Source organism: Dreissena polymorpha, chromosome 13 (genome assembly GCF_020536995.1).
Source record: "Dreissena polymorpha isolate Duluth1 chromosome 13, UMN_Dpol_1.0, whole genome shotgun sequence".
Classification (NCBI taxonomy): domain Eukaryota; kingdom Metazoa; phylum Mollusca; class Bivalvia; order Myida; family Dreissenidae; genus Dreissena; species Dreissena polymorpha.
In genome coordinates, this window is record NC_068367.1 from 48,525,606 (window position 1) to 48,541,864 (window position 16,259).

The 16,259-nt window shown below is 36.1% G+C and overlaps 1 protein-coding gene across 3 annotated transcripts; it reads left to right on the forward strand.

The window, feature by feature from the left end:
- Positions 1 to 13,361, forward strand: LOC127855770 (uncharacterized). 3 transcript variants are annotated; one of them, XM_052391572.1, is made up of 13 exons: positions 1 to 164; positions 5,491 to 5,551; positions 6,039 to 6,111; positions 6,558 to 6,616; positions 6,953 to 7,062; positions 7,482 to 7,741; positions 8,275 to 8,352; positions 8,753 to 9,472; positions 9,767 to 9,960; positions 10,148 to 10,339; positions 10,648 to 10,905; positions 11,139 to 11,227; positions 11,608 to 13,361. In XM_052391572.1, exons 1-13 carry the CDS (start codon positions 151 to 153, stop codon positions 12,170 to 12,172), a joined length of 2,673 nt encoding a protein of 890 aa, XP_052247532.1. In that variant the 5' UTR covers positions 1 to 150; the 3' UTR covers positions 12,173 to 13,361. The 3 variants fall into 3 exon arrangements, with proteins under 3 accessions (XP_052247532.1, XP_052247531.1, XP_052247533.1); XM_052391571.1 differs by having other exon boundaries at positions 7,482 to 7,740; positions 8,271 to 8,352; XM_052391573.1 differs by lacking the exon at positions 1 to 164 and adding an exon at positions 4,832 to 4,919 and having other exon boundaries at positions 7,482 to 7,740; positions 8,271 to 8,352.
- The last annotated feature ends 2,898 nt before the right edge of the window (positions 13,362 to 16,259 follow it).

Consider the following 16,259-nt stretch of genomic DNA (forward strand, 5'->3'; position numbering starts at 1 on the left):
CGCGAATGCCTCGGTTGCAAATTGCGCCTAATTGCAGAAATCGAAAGTAATAACAACGATGCATCGTTCAATAACTATGTGCAATAATATTTAACAAAGTGTAACTATATTAATGCTGCAAGTGCATGGACTATCTTAATCAAATATGTAATGTTATTTAAGAGGTAAGGTTTAGATTCATGTATTAATATACCATGTGAAGATTTATTGTTTAAGGATCTTGTTTTTACATTAACACTCATTGAATGATTTCAATTCTTCGAAAATCAAGAAAAACGGGGCGTTTTTTTTCCTCAAAACTCAAATTTATATCGTATTTTATTTCCTTTTTCTTGAGCCCTACGAACGGACGCTCGTGTAACGACAACTGCGGTCATCGGACAGCCAAAAAAATGTTTAGAGATTTTATGTTCATCCTTTCGTTCATACCACCTTACAACTTGTAACTTGAAACACATGAAAGCATAATTTAAAAGTACAGTAATTTGTAATGAATAAACTACATACATAAAAGTTTACTAAATTTACTGAATGCAGGATCCCAAAAAATCATTCACTTATGATCGGGTTTACAAAAATCATTTTTAGGAATAACACATGACACGTGTTGCTGGTTTTGCCAATGACTTAAGGTATAGTGTAGTACAGAATAAAATACTTGTTGGATGAATTGAATAACACATGACACGCGTTGTTGGTTTTGCCGATGACTTAACCTATAGTGTTGTAAAGAATAAAATGCTTGTTGGATCTAACATATAAAAACATGTAATTAGTATCGAGTATTTCTGTCCGATATTATCCAAAAATATAAAATAAAACGTGCTGGAAACGCGTTTAAGCTATAAAGCAAAGTCAAACATTTTCAAAAAGTTCTTACATTTTAGTAAAATTACGGTAGGATTGAAGTTAGCAGGCTAACATATACATTATACCAATATCTCAAAACCCGAGCGTGCATCTTCATGATTGTGTTAAGGAAATCTATGCGTGAACAGAGAGTGAAATTGAATTTAATTCAAACAAAAAATTATGGGCTAATTAATCAATAATCATTGTCTTGAACTATTTTGTTTTCTTGGCCACAGTCTAACGACGCTATCAGCGTTATAATTTTTGATAGAACGATAATTACAAACTAGAAATGGCGCGGCAGAGGCCGACGCGTATCCCCACGCCTCATGTTTGACCCAGAGGCGCCCCAGGGTTGGAAATGGGGCCATGCATAGTTGAGATTGACCGTATTGTCAAAAGAGAAGTTCAGTATCAATCAGAAGTGAATCGGTGTAGAAATGAAGAAATTATAGTAAAAGGCAATTTTTGGTGGGTGTGGCCTATGTGGGAGGGGCGCCCCAGGGTTGGTAATGGGGCCATGCATAGTTGAGATTGACCGTATTGTCATAAGAGAAGTTCAGTATCAATTTGAAGTAAAACGGTGTAGAAATGAAGAAATTATAGTAAAAGGCAATTTTGGGTGGGTTATTCTATGTGGGCAGGGCGCCCAAGGGTTGGTAATGGGGCCATGCATAGTTGAGATTGGCCGATTTGTCATAAGAGAGGTTCAGTAACAGTTTGAAGTGAATCGGTGTAGAAATGAAGAAATTATAGTAAAAGGCAATTTTTGGTGGGTGTGGTCTCTGTGGGCGGGGCGCCCCAGGGTTGGTAATGGGGCCATGCATAGTTGAGATTGACCGTATTGTCATAAGAGATCTTCAGTATCATTTTGAAGTAAATCGGTGTAGAAATGAAGAAGTTAATGTAAAATAACATAAAAAAATGAGTGAAAATCTATTACCCATCTCCACCCAACCCCAAAAACTTTTGACCCAGGGGGCGCCCCAGGGTTGGTAATGGGGCCATGCATAGTTGAGATTGACCGTATTGTCAAAAGAGATGTTCAGTTTCAATTTCAAGTAAATCTGTGTAGACATAAAGAAGTAAATGTAAAATAGTGGCCAGGACAAACGGACGGACAGACGGACAGACGCCGGAGATAACTACAATATCCCCACGCTTTTCAAAAAGCGTGGGAATAACAAACAACAATTTTAAACTAGAAATGGCGCGGCAGAGGCCGACGCGTATCCCTACACCGCATGTTTGACGCAGGGAGCGCCTCAGGGTTGTTAATCTGGCCGTGCATAGTTGAGATTGACCGTATTGTTATAATAGATGTTCAGTATCAATTTGAAGTAAATCGGTGTAGAAATTAAATCGGTGTAGAAATGAAGAAGTTAATGTAAAATAGCATAAAAAATGAGTGAAAATCTCTGACCCAGACCCACTCCAACCCCCATAACTTTTGACCAAGCGGTCAGATCAAAATTAAAAAAAGTGCACGGTCGCACATATGCCCATAGCTACCATGTGTGTAAGTTTCAAGGTTCTAGTGCTAATAGTGTAAGAGGAGATAGTGGCCAGGACGGACGGACAGACGGCGGAAATAACCACAATATCCCCACGCTTTTCAAAAAGCGCGGGGATAAAGTATATTACAATACTTTCATACCCGTAGCCAGGGGGGGGGGGGGGGGTGCGTTGGGTGCGTTCGCACCTAATCTTTTTGGACGAGTAAAAAAATTGTACTACAAGTCGCACCCAACTTTATTGGATGCAAAAACTGTTATTTATTTTTTCCATGAATACAATGAGTATTCGTATTTAAGCGTTAAAATAATGTTGTATTCAATATGCAACCGACAGGTCACCATATAATTAATTTCTCGATTAAGTAATTTCCAAGATGACGCGTGATTTTTGTTTACAAGTTTTAACCGAAGAATTGTTGAAATCAACAGAAGTTGTGACAGCAAAATTTTAGAAGATATAAGAAGCCGGTCCGGGCAAAATGGAATTGGGATCTTTGTTACAAATATATATTTGTTTTCTTCATAATGAAAAATTATTAATTTGGCACTCTAATCCGTATAAAATCGATACTTATTTATAGATATTTGATACTAAATGATTGTTTTGGAACCTTTGTCATCGTTTTTAATGTCTGTAAAAGCTATAACTGTAATAGATATCATAACAAACTGTTGAAGCCTACTTATTGTGGGTTGAAATCCCAGTCCAATAACCTTTTTCGACAATTATCTAAATGGCTGGAAAACAATTTGATTAACTTCAATAAATAAATAATCTTATAAAAAAGAAAACCCATTTTAGATGATTATTAACGGAATGTTATATCAGCTTCCGAAAATGACTGAAATCAAAGGACACCCTTCGACTATTGCCGAAGACTAATGAGTCACTGGTTAATAACTTTGCATTATACCACGATTTACAATAACACATTGTGCGCAGCATTTTCGACAGACTGCTTTGGCTTTTTGTTATATCCCCGTACAACCATTTTCGGATCCCCTAAAGGGATGTCCAGCAAAAAATATCAGCTATGCTCAAGTCATGATATTTTTTTGTTGAATGACAAGAAAACAAATCATTGTTACAAAGCTAGCTGTTTTTGTAGTTAACCAACACTAAATGGCATCTGTTCTGCTCCACTTTCCACAATATTTTAATTATGCCAAACGTGACACTAGGAATGTCCTACTCTTAAACAGTTGTTATAATGAAATTAAAACGTTATAACATATGATCAGATGGACGTTATCGTTTAATATCATTTAACCTGTGACGGTTCTTGAGCATATAATGGGCAAATAAGTACATCTTTTTTTCTTCAACGTCCTGGTATACATTATTAAGGACTTTGAGACCATAGGGCCAGAAGTTTATGGTTAAAGGGTCTTAATGAGGCCTGAATTGTTATATGTTTCTGAAATTCGTTTAGAAAAAGATAACTTATTTGTTAAAAATAGTTTAAAAAAATTTAAGTAACCAGTTATACCATTTTAATTTCTTTTTAGTATTGATGCACATTAGAGAAGACCCAGTCTTGTTAATCAGTGTTTGTTGTACAATACACTATTAGCACGTTTAGAGAAATGCTTGGCCGCTAGTATTATCCATAGTAGCAGACAAACAATTGTTTTGAAATCAAGTCAAATATTTCCATTTAATTTGCTCGATTTATGAATGGTAGAATGTTGGAATTGTAAAACACACAAATTTTATCAAGAATCCAAGAAATAATGATATTTTATACCGTTCTTATTATTGATTTTACATTCTATAAATTTGTTGTTGCATATGTAAACAAAGCGTGTGCGCGCATACTAGAGTCGGGTTAAACAGCGTATAAAATGATGTATTTCCATGACTGATCGGAAAGGTGGTTATTGAAAAACATGGTGGGGAAAACATGTATGTTAGATCATATTCATATCGACCAGTCACTGAGTATGGTCCATGAAAGTGATATTTCATATAAAAAATTCTCTATAATTTCAGTCTCTAAATACAGTTAAAAAGTGACCAGAATTCAGGAGTTTACGTTTCAAAATTGTCTTGGGGGAGGACCGCCTAAGCCCCCGACTGCAGGTTGAACATCCCCCCTCCCCCACACATACCCCCTTTGCCCATTCGTTGCTAAATAACAATCGTCGATGGCAAAAAATTCGCACCCCCCTTTTCAAAACCCTGGCTACGGGCCTGACTTATTATCTCTGTCTAGTGTTTTTCTTTCTGCGTTAAGATTTATTCGCATTTATATTTCAAAATTTATAAAGTTACGCATATTTTCATTTGTGTCTTATAATATTTTGAAAATAATTGGTGTAATTTATATCTTCCCTTATTAAAGGTAATAATAAGTATTTATCGTATCCACTAAACAAGCTTTCAGATCATCGTCCCTACTTTTTCTCAAAATAGCATTTTCAGAAAATACACCTCAAGTGATGAGCTGTGTACTATTTTGTTATAAATAGTCTATGGTTTCCCAAACATGATTTATTATTTACCAAGAATGTGATGAAATCAGACATGGTGGGATGACGTTGGTTCCAGTAGGTGTCCATTTATTTACCTTATTTTACATGTTTTTAAACCAATATTACCCGTTAATACTAAATGTTAGTGTACTTTTTAATATTATCAAATACAATTGTGTTACTTTGTGTCGCTAAATATTAACACGCAAATGCACTGTATTTGTAAATGAAGTAGCTTAAACGCGCTTGTAATGCACAAGACCCTCTTATGTTTAACTAAATACAGTGTTCAATTCTCAATGCCTCTTTCGGATTCGCCTAAGTAAGTTAACTTCAGGTTAATTTTGTTTATGTTTTTAACAAAAGTAATTTGTTAATTTTGCAAAGTGAGTACAATCGTGCCTTCGGTTGCTATCCTTGTATTAGATTATTTTATGAAATTCGCGCAATTGACGGTTGTGTAACCTATGATACAATTTCTAAAATTTACATGTTAAGACATTGTGGGGGAAATCCGACAAGTCATTTTAACATGGGATCCCAATATGGAAATCCACCAAAATAAACTGAAATAAAAATAAATACTGTTTATTTCCCATATAATAGCACGTCGACGACACACTCAAAAGACATTTACTGATTTCAGAATGTACAGAACACTAGTGGTGTATTTGATTGTGTTTCCGTGCGCTGCAATTGTATCGGAGGTAAGCTGGTATAAGAATAGTTCATGTTGTGTTGAGTAATATTGTGTTGTATTATAACAGAAAAAGTCGCAGATATTAATAGCATACAAAGAAAAATATATTGTTTTAATAAACATACAATTAAAAATCATGGTTTTATTAAATAAATGCTCGTGAGTGTTTTTTATTTGTATTCAATCAGTCACTCGTGAAGTAACTTATATTTTAATGTAATGATGATTGTATATATTGAAATCTGGATATTCTAGGAATTGAATGGAGAAGCTGAAAACCTTAGAAGAGTAGAGGTCGTAGTAGTAGTTGTTGTTGTGGTTGAAGAAGTACACGATTTATTTTGTAGTTGTTATTGTCTGCATTAAATTCCGTAAAAAAGACACCATTTAAAACGAGCGACGTTTTCTGCAATGTCAAAAACAGCGTTTACATTGTTTGCACCTTTAATTAAACTGGACCAGTTGCATATTGTAATATGATTAATTATTTTCAGGACTATACCATTCTTCCCTCCCAGATGACAAACGAAAACACGTATTCAACAGAAGGAAAACAGCGATCACATAGTCAGTTTCCATTTATATTATGCCACCAATGATCAGGGTTTTTATGTTCTTTGGTGGGGGTATATACAACTTTTGGGACCATTTATTGCTTTTAAAGAATAGCAATTCAAAAGGGATTGAACAGATGTACCAAAAGTATAAGCTCAGTGAAAAGTATGTTCTCATATTACAACTCAAGCTGTACGTTATTTATAAAAAGTTAAATATTGACTCATAGTATGTCATAAAAAGTCGGTATTTGTAGAACTTACTTAATTCATGAATTACTTTATTTGTTTTGATATATTCCAAATGTTAGAGCAACGCTATCTTAAACCAATATCGTTTGTGTTCATGGACATCGAATAAGAAAAGGATTCTGGTAATAATTGGCAAATGATAAAAAATATAATTTATTGGTGTAGTTTTACTGTATTATGACTTATCACTTTCTGCTTCTGTTACAGTTTGTCTAGGTTATCACAACCATTCGGCTAGAATAGAGCATTATGACCCATTGTTGCAAGTAAGTGTTTAGCTTTGGTAGGGTTATCATTATAATCGGTGGATACAAATATCTGAATGAAACACACATATATCTCTTTCATTCAAATATTTCTATTTCAAATTGCCTCTTTAAAAAAGCATATGAACTTAAATGAGTATTTTGTTCGGCATTTGATCAAAGTCTTACACATATTGTCATAAGAACAAGGCACTTGTTTTTATTGATTTGTCATAAGAACAAGGCACTTGTTTTTATTGATTTTATTCTCAATGATTGGAATATGTTATTCATAATACTTTTCTTTCTATCCTCTTTTTCCTTTGAAGTATCCATATTGATCCTTTTTGTCTGCAGTTATGTTGCCATGGACTTCATTCAAGGACCTCGTCCGATCAAGCTTGTTGCAAGGGAATTATTATTGATAGTCGGAAGCAGATTTGTTGCGGGGAGGAAATAATTGACGCGTAAGCACGTTTTTGTTGTAGTGCGCTTCACAGATTTTCATGGGATGCTTTATTTGACCTTTGATTGTTGTTGTGACTGTTGAAAATCATGTCGCATAAAATATTTTACATGAAATTAAACTGCTCAAATTATTTTCTTTTTCATTACCTTTCACAAGCGCTATTGTTAGAGTAAAGGATGTGTTGTTACTTACTTTAAGCAAATACATGTTGACATTAAAACAGCACTTTCTTTTCTGGTGAAATTTTAAGATTTCGTTATATATATTTTGTGGTACGACTACCATATCCCATGGACCACTCAACGTATGCGCGTGTTTAACGTGAAATATAAACGCATGAAAACTGAAGACTTTTTTCACAAATACAATATACAAAAGGAAAATTATGAGACCAGACAGAACTCTTCTTTCTTTCAGTACTGGAGATATAGGATGTTGCGGTAGTTTCAAGTTTAATGCAAGCCATGGTGAAATATGCTGCGATGGCCTACTGCGCAAACAACCCTCTGTTAACACTACGTGTTGCGGAACTGAGGCCATTGACAAAGTCACTCAAATCTGCTGCCAAGATGGCGTTTATTCCAAGGCACATTGTACATCATGCTGCGGGTCTCACACATATGTACATGCTTCACAGATTTGTTGTAGTAATACAACCCAGACACGTGTCGAACCCGGTAAACCTTTAATATTTTTCCATGACACTTGCATATAGGTTAAGTTCACTCTTTGTACAGTCCGTTTCTATTTTTCTATAAAATAACGTTAATTTATCGTTTCAATTTAGTCTTTTCATACTGCATAACATTCATTCTCACAGCCATTCCCTTAAACTTTATTTGAATTCCCATATATTGTATTAATAAGATCATGGAACTAACCAGCATTTAACGATTTGGTGCGTTGGTAAAATGTTGAAGTATTAGTAAGTTATCTTACAAAATAACAAATATATGTTTAAGCGTAATAATTAATATATACAATGAGGTCGTAAAGCAAATTGTCAGAAAAACGTAAGTGCCCATCCCACTGAAAACATTTTATCAATTCAAGATTGTGGTTCACTTAAATGTATCATATTTTTCGAGTATGTTTCGTTGTTCTGATGGATATTAGACCGTTGAGAAATAAAAGAAGTAGCATATTGTTTTTATTAATAAATGTATGCTCGTAAAAGATATATACGCCTATTTCTCCTCTTTTATTGGAGATGATAAATATCCCGAGGAGCTTGTTAAAGGATTAGTGGGCGGTATAATCGTCGTTGGAGTTGCAGCATCCAGTGGAGGTAGGTTGTCCTACTACAACATGTAGCAGAAAATGAGTATAAACAGGTCTGTGTAACAAACAACGAGACCATATCCATCCGAAAGTTCTTAAGACTTTAGACCGTATGAAAAGCAAGAATATCTCTATCATTTTCTTTGAATACTTTTAATTGTTGTGTACAACATGATTTGAGCAACATTTAAAACATCGTTCTTCTTTTAAAACACATTGCTTAAACTAAAAGAACATAATTGGTTGCCTCTATATATACAAACTGTGATATATTTTCGTCTTTCTCGAGGACGTAGCAAGGAATAGAATCAATGCAAACAATTTAAAACTATAAGTTTACCCAAGACCTACAGCAATTTAAAATATATAACATGTATATAATGATTCATCATATCTGGTATTTTCAGTTGGAATCTTGCTTTGTTTTGTGCTGATGAAGAAAGGTATTTTGAGCAAACCTAATCGAAAAAAGCTTGCAAACAGATGTACACGATTAAGCTGCTATAAAAGTCACGAATTGGAACAATACAGATCCGCTTCAATCGATAATATTATCACGTTACCCTCGAACTGTTTTTTGAAAGAAGCAAGCATGAATGTTGATGCCGAGTCGGTTCCCCTCGGGTTGGAAAAACAACGCGTGTATTTCTTTAATAATGTATCAGATTACTTCGTTGACTCCGAAACACAAACGGTTGAAATTGCACAGACGAATAAGAAAAACGTTTTTGGACAACCCTATTCCCACCGAGTCTTGGCTACAGAATCGAACGCAACTGTGAACATTCCAAACTCAGAATCTCGTATGACCCTTCCTTTGAGTCAACTCCGGAAACATCCAATCGATGTTCACTGCTGCAGTTTCGACAACATCCCAACGATCCGCCATAAAATGGATATCCCAGACGATCTGGATTTGGCTTCGCCTACAGTCGAGTATTTCCTACCGGGGTGTGACCAGCTATGTGACTATGCGGTTGTTGCGTTACCCTTTATCGGAGACCCTTCGCAGTTGCGCGTGTGGAAGTTTCAGTCTGATGAAGGCCTAAACGTAGTTCCAGACAAAATTGAACTGCCTATGAAATCAAAACTTAACGAACATACTGATGCGCATTTTGTTGTTGACGGTAAGTATCTATGAATTAATATAATTATTTTCTTTTTGACGGTAAGTATCTATGAATTAATATAATCATTTTCTTTTGAAAGTTCTTTGAACATATATTTTCTTTCGTTAAGTTAAACGTGAGCAAAATTTCAAGTCAACGACGCTGTGAACACAAGTATCGTATAAACTATATCTCTTTGAAATACACTATGAAGTGACGTATCATATTTGTATTATATTCAGGAATGCATGCACATAAATCATGTTTGCCAATAAAATGACATGCACTCAACTTTATTTCTGGTTTCATCAGGGAATAAAGTGCGCATCTACACGAAATCCTTCTCCGGATTCTACTGCACAATCAGTGCCGATCGGCCCGTCACCATGAGAGCGTTTGTGTTTGGGTCTTACAAGAAGATAGAGCAGCCGGTCTCACCAAGACGAGAGGTCCGTCTGACGCTGTTCATCGTGGACGACATCATGAAATTCCTGGATTATAAACAGGTAAAGTTAAGAGGTGAACGAATAAAAGTATGTATTTTCTGGGACAAATTTACGAGTTTATTTTCCGTTTAAAATCTTTTGGTTCAAACATAATATATTTGATCGTTATTTATGTTATTATTATAGTCGTTTATTGAGTATTGTTCTATAGGGCAATTCTGTATCACATATGCTGTTTTATTAACAGGCCTTGATATCCCGAGAGGATAGGGAAGGAAGGGTCCTAAAAAAGGAAGATGTTCTTTCTACACCGCATACAACGCGTGATACGCCTCTTAAGGCACGAGACGAAATTCGAGCCTCGTTGTTCTATGATAGAAACCTGTGGACCCCAGTTCAGATGCCTTGCATGGATGAAGCGGTGTTTAAAGACAAACAGGTAGGGGTTTACCGAGCATTACATTTCTGTAGATCCCTACAAAGACTTTGATGGCAACTATAATTGGTACGGAAAAACGTGAAAGTGACACAAACATAAAACAAACTATTCTGAGAATTACCATTATTTTACTCCATTTTTTGTCGAACTATTTAACAAACTAAATGATGAAAGTGACATCGAACATAAAACACAATATCCTGATTATTCTCAGTTTGTTACTCCGTTTTGCCGAAATATTTACCATTTAGTGAATAAATGGTGACTTACAGTTTCTCAATTAGTTTCGTATACGTGCTTGATTCAAGGTAACCGAGTTGCATGCAGTCCTGAAAACCAGCGAAGAGTGCGATCGTCTGAGATCAGCGCAATGTGAACCGTGCATACCGACAGTGTCAGAATGGTACCTATGTCAGACACAGGGTGGAATTGCGGTTGAATCCTTCGCTTGCGTGCTCGATGTCGACGTCTGTAGGCGAGAATCTAGTTCATCGGATGAGATAAAGAAAAACAGACTGGTAATTGACGAATTAAAACTGCGTTATGGTGATCGACTTCCAATTGAGGTTAGTAAGTTTCGCATAAGATAAAGTCTATACCTACAATAAAAAATTATGAGTAGATTTTATATTAATAAAAGAACACATAAATATTGAACATAAACATTAGACATGCTTGAACACATCCATCGTCGAGTCAGGTAACATTTAGCTGGGGCGTCCTTGTAAGTGCACACTTTTAGGCTAATGAAAGCCATTGCAAGTGTTGTAAGTACTTTATGGTAAAACCTCAATTCCAGGCTGAACATGATACTCGGGTGATACAAGAAATCAAAGAATACTTCTCTAGCAACAGTGAACAACTTGCAAGAACCAGACAAGTTATACAGTAAGAATAGTTCGTGTCTTAACCTTTTGCATTTCTAGAATCACGCCCTATATACTTATGCAAAGTTATACAGTAAGAATATTTCGAGTATTAACCTTTAGAGTTTCTATGATCACGTCCTACTTACTAATGCACTGGTCACATGAAGAGATCAAGCTAGTTTATATGATTAAGTTGGCAAACGGAACTTAAAACATACGGCTAATTTATATATTTTACGAAATCAATATAACTTTATTTTAAAACAATTCTTTTTTACATTGTAACGAAAATAGTTTGCATAACCCAGTTGCTTGTACGAAAATAGGTTTGCATAACTGAGCTGCTTGTACGAAAATAGTTTTGCAATTTAATCGCCGTTCTTAATTTTGCATAAATAGGGAAAGATTCATGGTAAGCGCAGATTCAACTGAAGCAATGTTTGCAGAGCTTCAAAGAAAATTGCAGCCGGCAGAAATCATTGAGGCCGTTGCTAATGCTTTAATGAAAAATGGTTTGATTGGAGATCTGGTAGCTCTACAAAAGCGTGGTTGTATTCCTGCGCATTATCTGAATTATACTGTTCAGCAGCCAACGTCGGTCGATCCATCTGACTTGGCTGTTCAAGCTGAAGAAACTGATGCCTTGCTTGGAGCCTGTGCGCTCCCTCTTCTACCTCATTCTGACAATGCGATCCAGCAGGGCCTTGTCAGACGAGAGCTTAGGATATTACCAGTGTCATCTATCGTTTTGTTACAAAACGGCCGAGAAACGGTAGAGCCTGTGCCCGTAAGAAATGTACGCCGGGAACTTCACTCGGACGTGTCCACATACATCACAAACGGATTTAACGGGATTCAGGAACAGGCATCTCATGAGCAAACTGATCCAAAATATTTAAGTACGATAGCTGAATTATCTCTCCAGGACCAATCCGATAGCGATGGTGGAGAGCGAACGCCATAGAGTAAGGAATATAAGATAAACTAATTTAAAGGTAGCAAACTACACGATCTGAGTGATAAAAATCTCAACTTGTGTGTGACTGATTATTTTCATGTGTTTACGATACACATATAGAAAGATGTTCGTAAATCATTCACAAAGATGATCATGTGACGACCAGTGACTCTTTTCACACTGTTAAAGATGCAATTCAATAACGAAAAACTTAAATGTTCTTTTATTAACAGGTGATTTATATTTCTGATATTTTAAGTGTTCATATTAGTCACGAGCCTGTCGTGCAGAAAGACGCGATTTCCAGTGCATTATTTAAAAAAAGTATCAAAGAAGAAATAGGGAAATTACTCGCTACAAAGTACACGGGGAAAGACAGAGGCGTTCGGTCTACGTGATATTCCCTATTGTGTTGAACTTGGTAAAGACGGCGCTTTAGAAATAACAGGATGATACACTGTTGATTAACAACTTCAACAAGACCTTTTCATGAAAATATGGCGGGCTCGCTACAGATGCTGAAGTCTATGTTTGTTCCAAAACACAAAATACTGAGTGGTCTACAAAAACTCTTGCAGATTGTGTCGATGGTCGAATCGACGACGTTCCTCTGAACGCGACAACTTGCGATGAGTCAGCTATTGAGACACCTTCCAATTCTCCAAGCTTGGATTTTTTTATTTCCTCCCCGGAGTCTGTCATCGAAGATGTACTGCAACTTAGTCTTGCCTAACAACCAGATGAAGCCTCTTTTGCGTCGCAACGTTCTATAATTTCGACAATGGCTTAAATCGCCCCTAGTGTTCTTGCCGTATCGGCGACATCAGTTCCGACCGGGACCGTTTGGTATCGTCCAATCACCGGAATAGACTTAACAGTGACTTTAGTAGTGCTTGCATTTTTAACAAAATCTCTGGCCGGTACGACATAGTGCATAAAAATTAATTTACACAATGTGTTCAGGCTCTTTGCCAAATGAGAAGAATATATGTAGAGACAAATGTTATTCGTATTGTATTACGAACTTTGTGAGTGTTAATATTATATGTGCTGTATTATAGAATGCTTAAAATATATTATACATGTAGATTGATAAACTATGTTTGAGTTTTTAACATTTTTTTTAATACAAAATATCTTATTTTGCACTTTTTATATCTTGCTTATACATTAAATATTTTGTTAAGAAACCATAGCAATGTGTTACATTGTTTTATTTTACATATCGTTACTATAAAAAGTTACAAATTGACCTTGCGGGTGAGTCGTCATTTGTATTTGGCGGGTCGATTTTTCATGTCTGGAAAGAATCGGATCGCGGTGCTTCAACTGTGAGAAATTGCGTCGACATTCAGTCTTATCACACGGTGAAAAATATACTAAAGCCGCACATCAACTAAATAATCGAAAATACTGATTATTACTCAAGGCATACAAGAGGCATACATAAAAATATCGATTGCAACTGAAACAGTACCGTAGATTGGCTTAACGACACTATTACAGCTTAAACAGGAGTCGTAAATGCACTCAATTTAGTAAACGACACGCTTACACCAATGACAACTTTAATCAAATGCTTAAAAGTTAAAACAGTAAAATTAAACCGATATGCACTTCCTTTTTCGGTTATTCAATCCTTTATTTAAATGTATCTTAAAGCACAGTATTTTTGGGGGAAATTGTATCGAATGCTAACCATCCTGACCAGTCCCGGAATACCCAGTAGGCAGAGTAGGCACCTGCCTATGGGTCCCGCGAGTTTTAGGGGCCCCATATGCCTGTAACGAAATGTTTCTTTACTTATTTTTTTAGACTAATCTAAGACTGGTCAAATCCAATTATTTTATATCAATGTTTGAAGATTTGTATGATAAAATACCTGAATCGCCATCATATGGACTCAGATGTTAAAACATGATTCAATCTTCTTACCCAAACGTTTTGACTGCACTTTGAATTAAGACATGCTTAATGATCACAAACAGGCGATCGGACCTTTTCATAATTGAAAATTCTGAAGAAAAAACAGTTATCGAGCTTCAATTACGCAAGAACGATTGAATACGCTTGTCGTTAGGGCAACTAAAAATGACGTTTTGCTGATTATTGACTTTCAGTTTATTTTAAACGACTTCACTACTGTGAAATTAAGACAAAATGTTAATTTTCGTGACTCGTTACTTAAAAAGACATCGGTAATTGTATACAGTTTACTCGTAGTTTACGGTATCGAACGGTCACTACCTATCGTAGATCGTATTTTTAGTTTTATATTATTTTGTTTCTGGAAACATTGTTAAAGACATTAATGTAGAGACTAAAGTGAATATTTTTCTTAAAGTCGTGATCTAATGATCATAATGTCGTGTATAATGTCATGTTGGCACTACGGTATTATAATGGTATGTTATACATATAAAAGGACATTGCCACATTTGTGTCTTGTTCTGAGAAAATTGGGCTTAATGCATGTGCGTAAAATGTCGTCCCAGATTAGCCTGTGCAGTCCGCACAGGCTAATCAGGGACGACACTTTCCGCTTTTATGGTATTTTTAGTTTCAAGGAAGTCCCTTCTTGCCGAAAATCAAGTTTAGGCGGAAAGTGTCGACCCTGATTAGCCTGTGCGGACTGCACAGGCTAATCTGGGATGACACTTTACGCACATGCATTATGCCCAGTTTTCTCAGAACGCGGCTCATTTAATGTCTTGCCAGCCTTGGCTAATCTAAACGCGTGAAACTTCACTAGGTCGATTAGGGGACCGGGGCGTGGGCGGGGCGTGGGCTCCAAAAGTTTCACACAATCCAAATTACGTTTTAAATACTTTCGATTCTGTGAAAAAAATACTGTTAAATAAAACACACCGTCCAAATTTAAAATCCAGGTAGTCTAACTTAAACTGGTGTGTTGCGTCACATACATCACACGAGATACGCCATAAATTGCGCGGTGAATTGAATTGAATTATAACATGAACGTACGGAAAGCTTATTCGGGGATGAATTTAAGTAAATGGCGATATTTTATACAAACGATAACACACCGCATAGCTGGACCGGATGTCTATATTCAGCCCTAGCCGAATAATGGCACTCGAGCCCTTATGTAGGCAGCGAGACGATAATAAACTCCGGCGCAGCTCTGTCGTGTGTAACTGTCTAAATAAAAGATTGCGTCGTTTCAAAATGTTATTATGCATTGTTATGAATTCGCATTGTATATAATGTCATGAAATGTACACGTCGCAATTGTGAACAGTTTGCACATAGCTAACGCTAGACTGGCCTCGGGCAGCGTCGAAGAACGACATATTTATGAGAACCACGTCGTGCTTCCGAAGCTGCCCAAAGAAAATTTCGCGTTCGCTCAAATGTTCGGATATCGTAGCCGGTAATTTCAATGGGATATATTGTGAAACAAAAAAAACGAGCATTTTGTATCGCGTTCAATCCATGTTACCAGACCACATCTTGCGTTGAAATTTTGGATATTGCTATAAGGAACATATTTTTTTTATAACTTTATTTATCGAAATATTGTACGAAATATTTGTTGATTTTGAGTGTGTACGGGCTTAGAAAGGAGCGTATCGTTTATGTTAAATTATGGGCTGCGAGAGAGGCTCCTCTATGCTTCAAACCGGTTTAAGCCCCCTTGCTTGCACGGATCGTTATTTATGGTTTTAAGTTCTCTCATACGATTAGTGGATTTAAACACGAATATATCACCTAAAAGATTGAAGTTTCAATGTTTGCTATATATAAACTTGGTATATCTACAATTTGTGACGCTTTCATTGGCAACATAAAACCGCATTTTGATGGAAGCATGTCAATTATGTCGTCTAACTAATGCTCGATTGGTTACTTTGTGCTCGGTTTCTTTTTAAAAGTACCATTTATACCCTTAATTATAATACAGAGTACCCGGGATAAGGAAAAAATATACTAAAAGGTATTCCGGAATACGGCCGGGTGTCTTTAAGCGTATTTTCCGTACCTGTTTATGGTGTGGTATACTTATGATTGCACTGGTTATCTTTAAGTAGTAACTGAACCGACATCTTCCAATAGAGCCAAACTAACATAA

Bases quoted from the DNA above. Each gene is read 5' to 3' on its own strand.
- LOC127855770 (XM_052391571.1), top strand. The intron at 5,552-6,038 runs GTAAGCTGGTAT...AATTATTTTCAG, and splicing joins GCGCTGCAATTGTATCGGAG to GACTATACCATTCTTCCCTC. The intron at 6,617-6,952 runs GTAAGTGTTTAG...TTTTGTCTGCAG, and splicing joins ATTATGACCCATTGTTGCAA to TTATGTTGCCATGGACTTCA.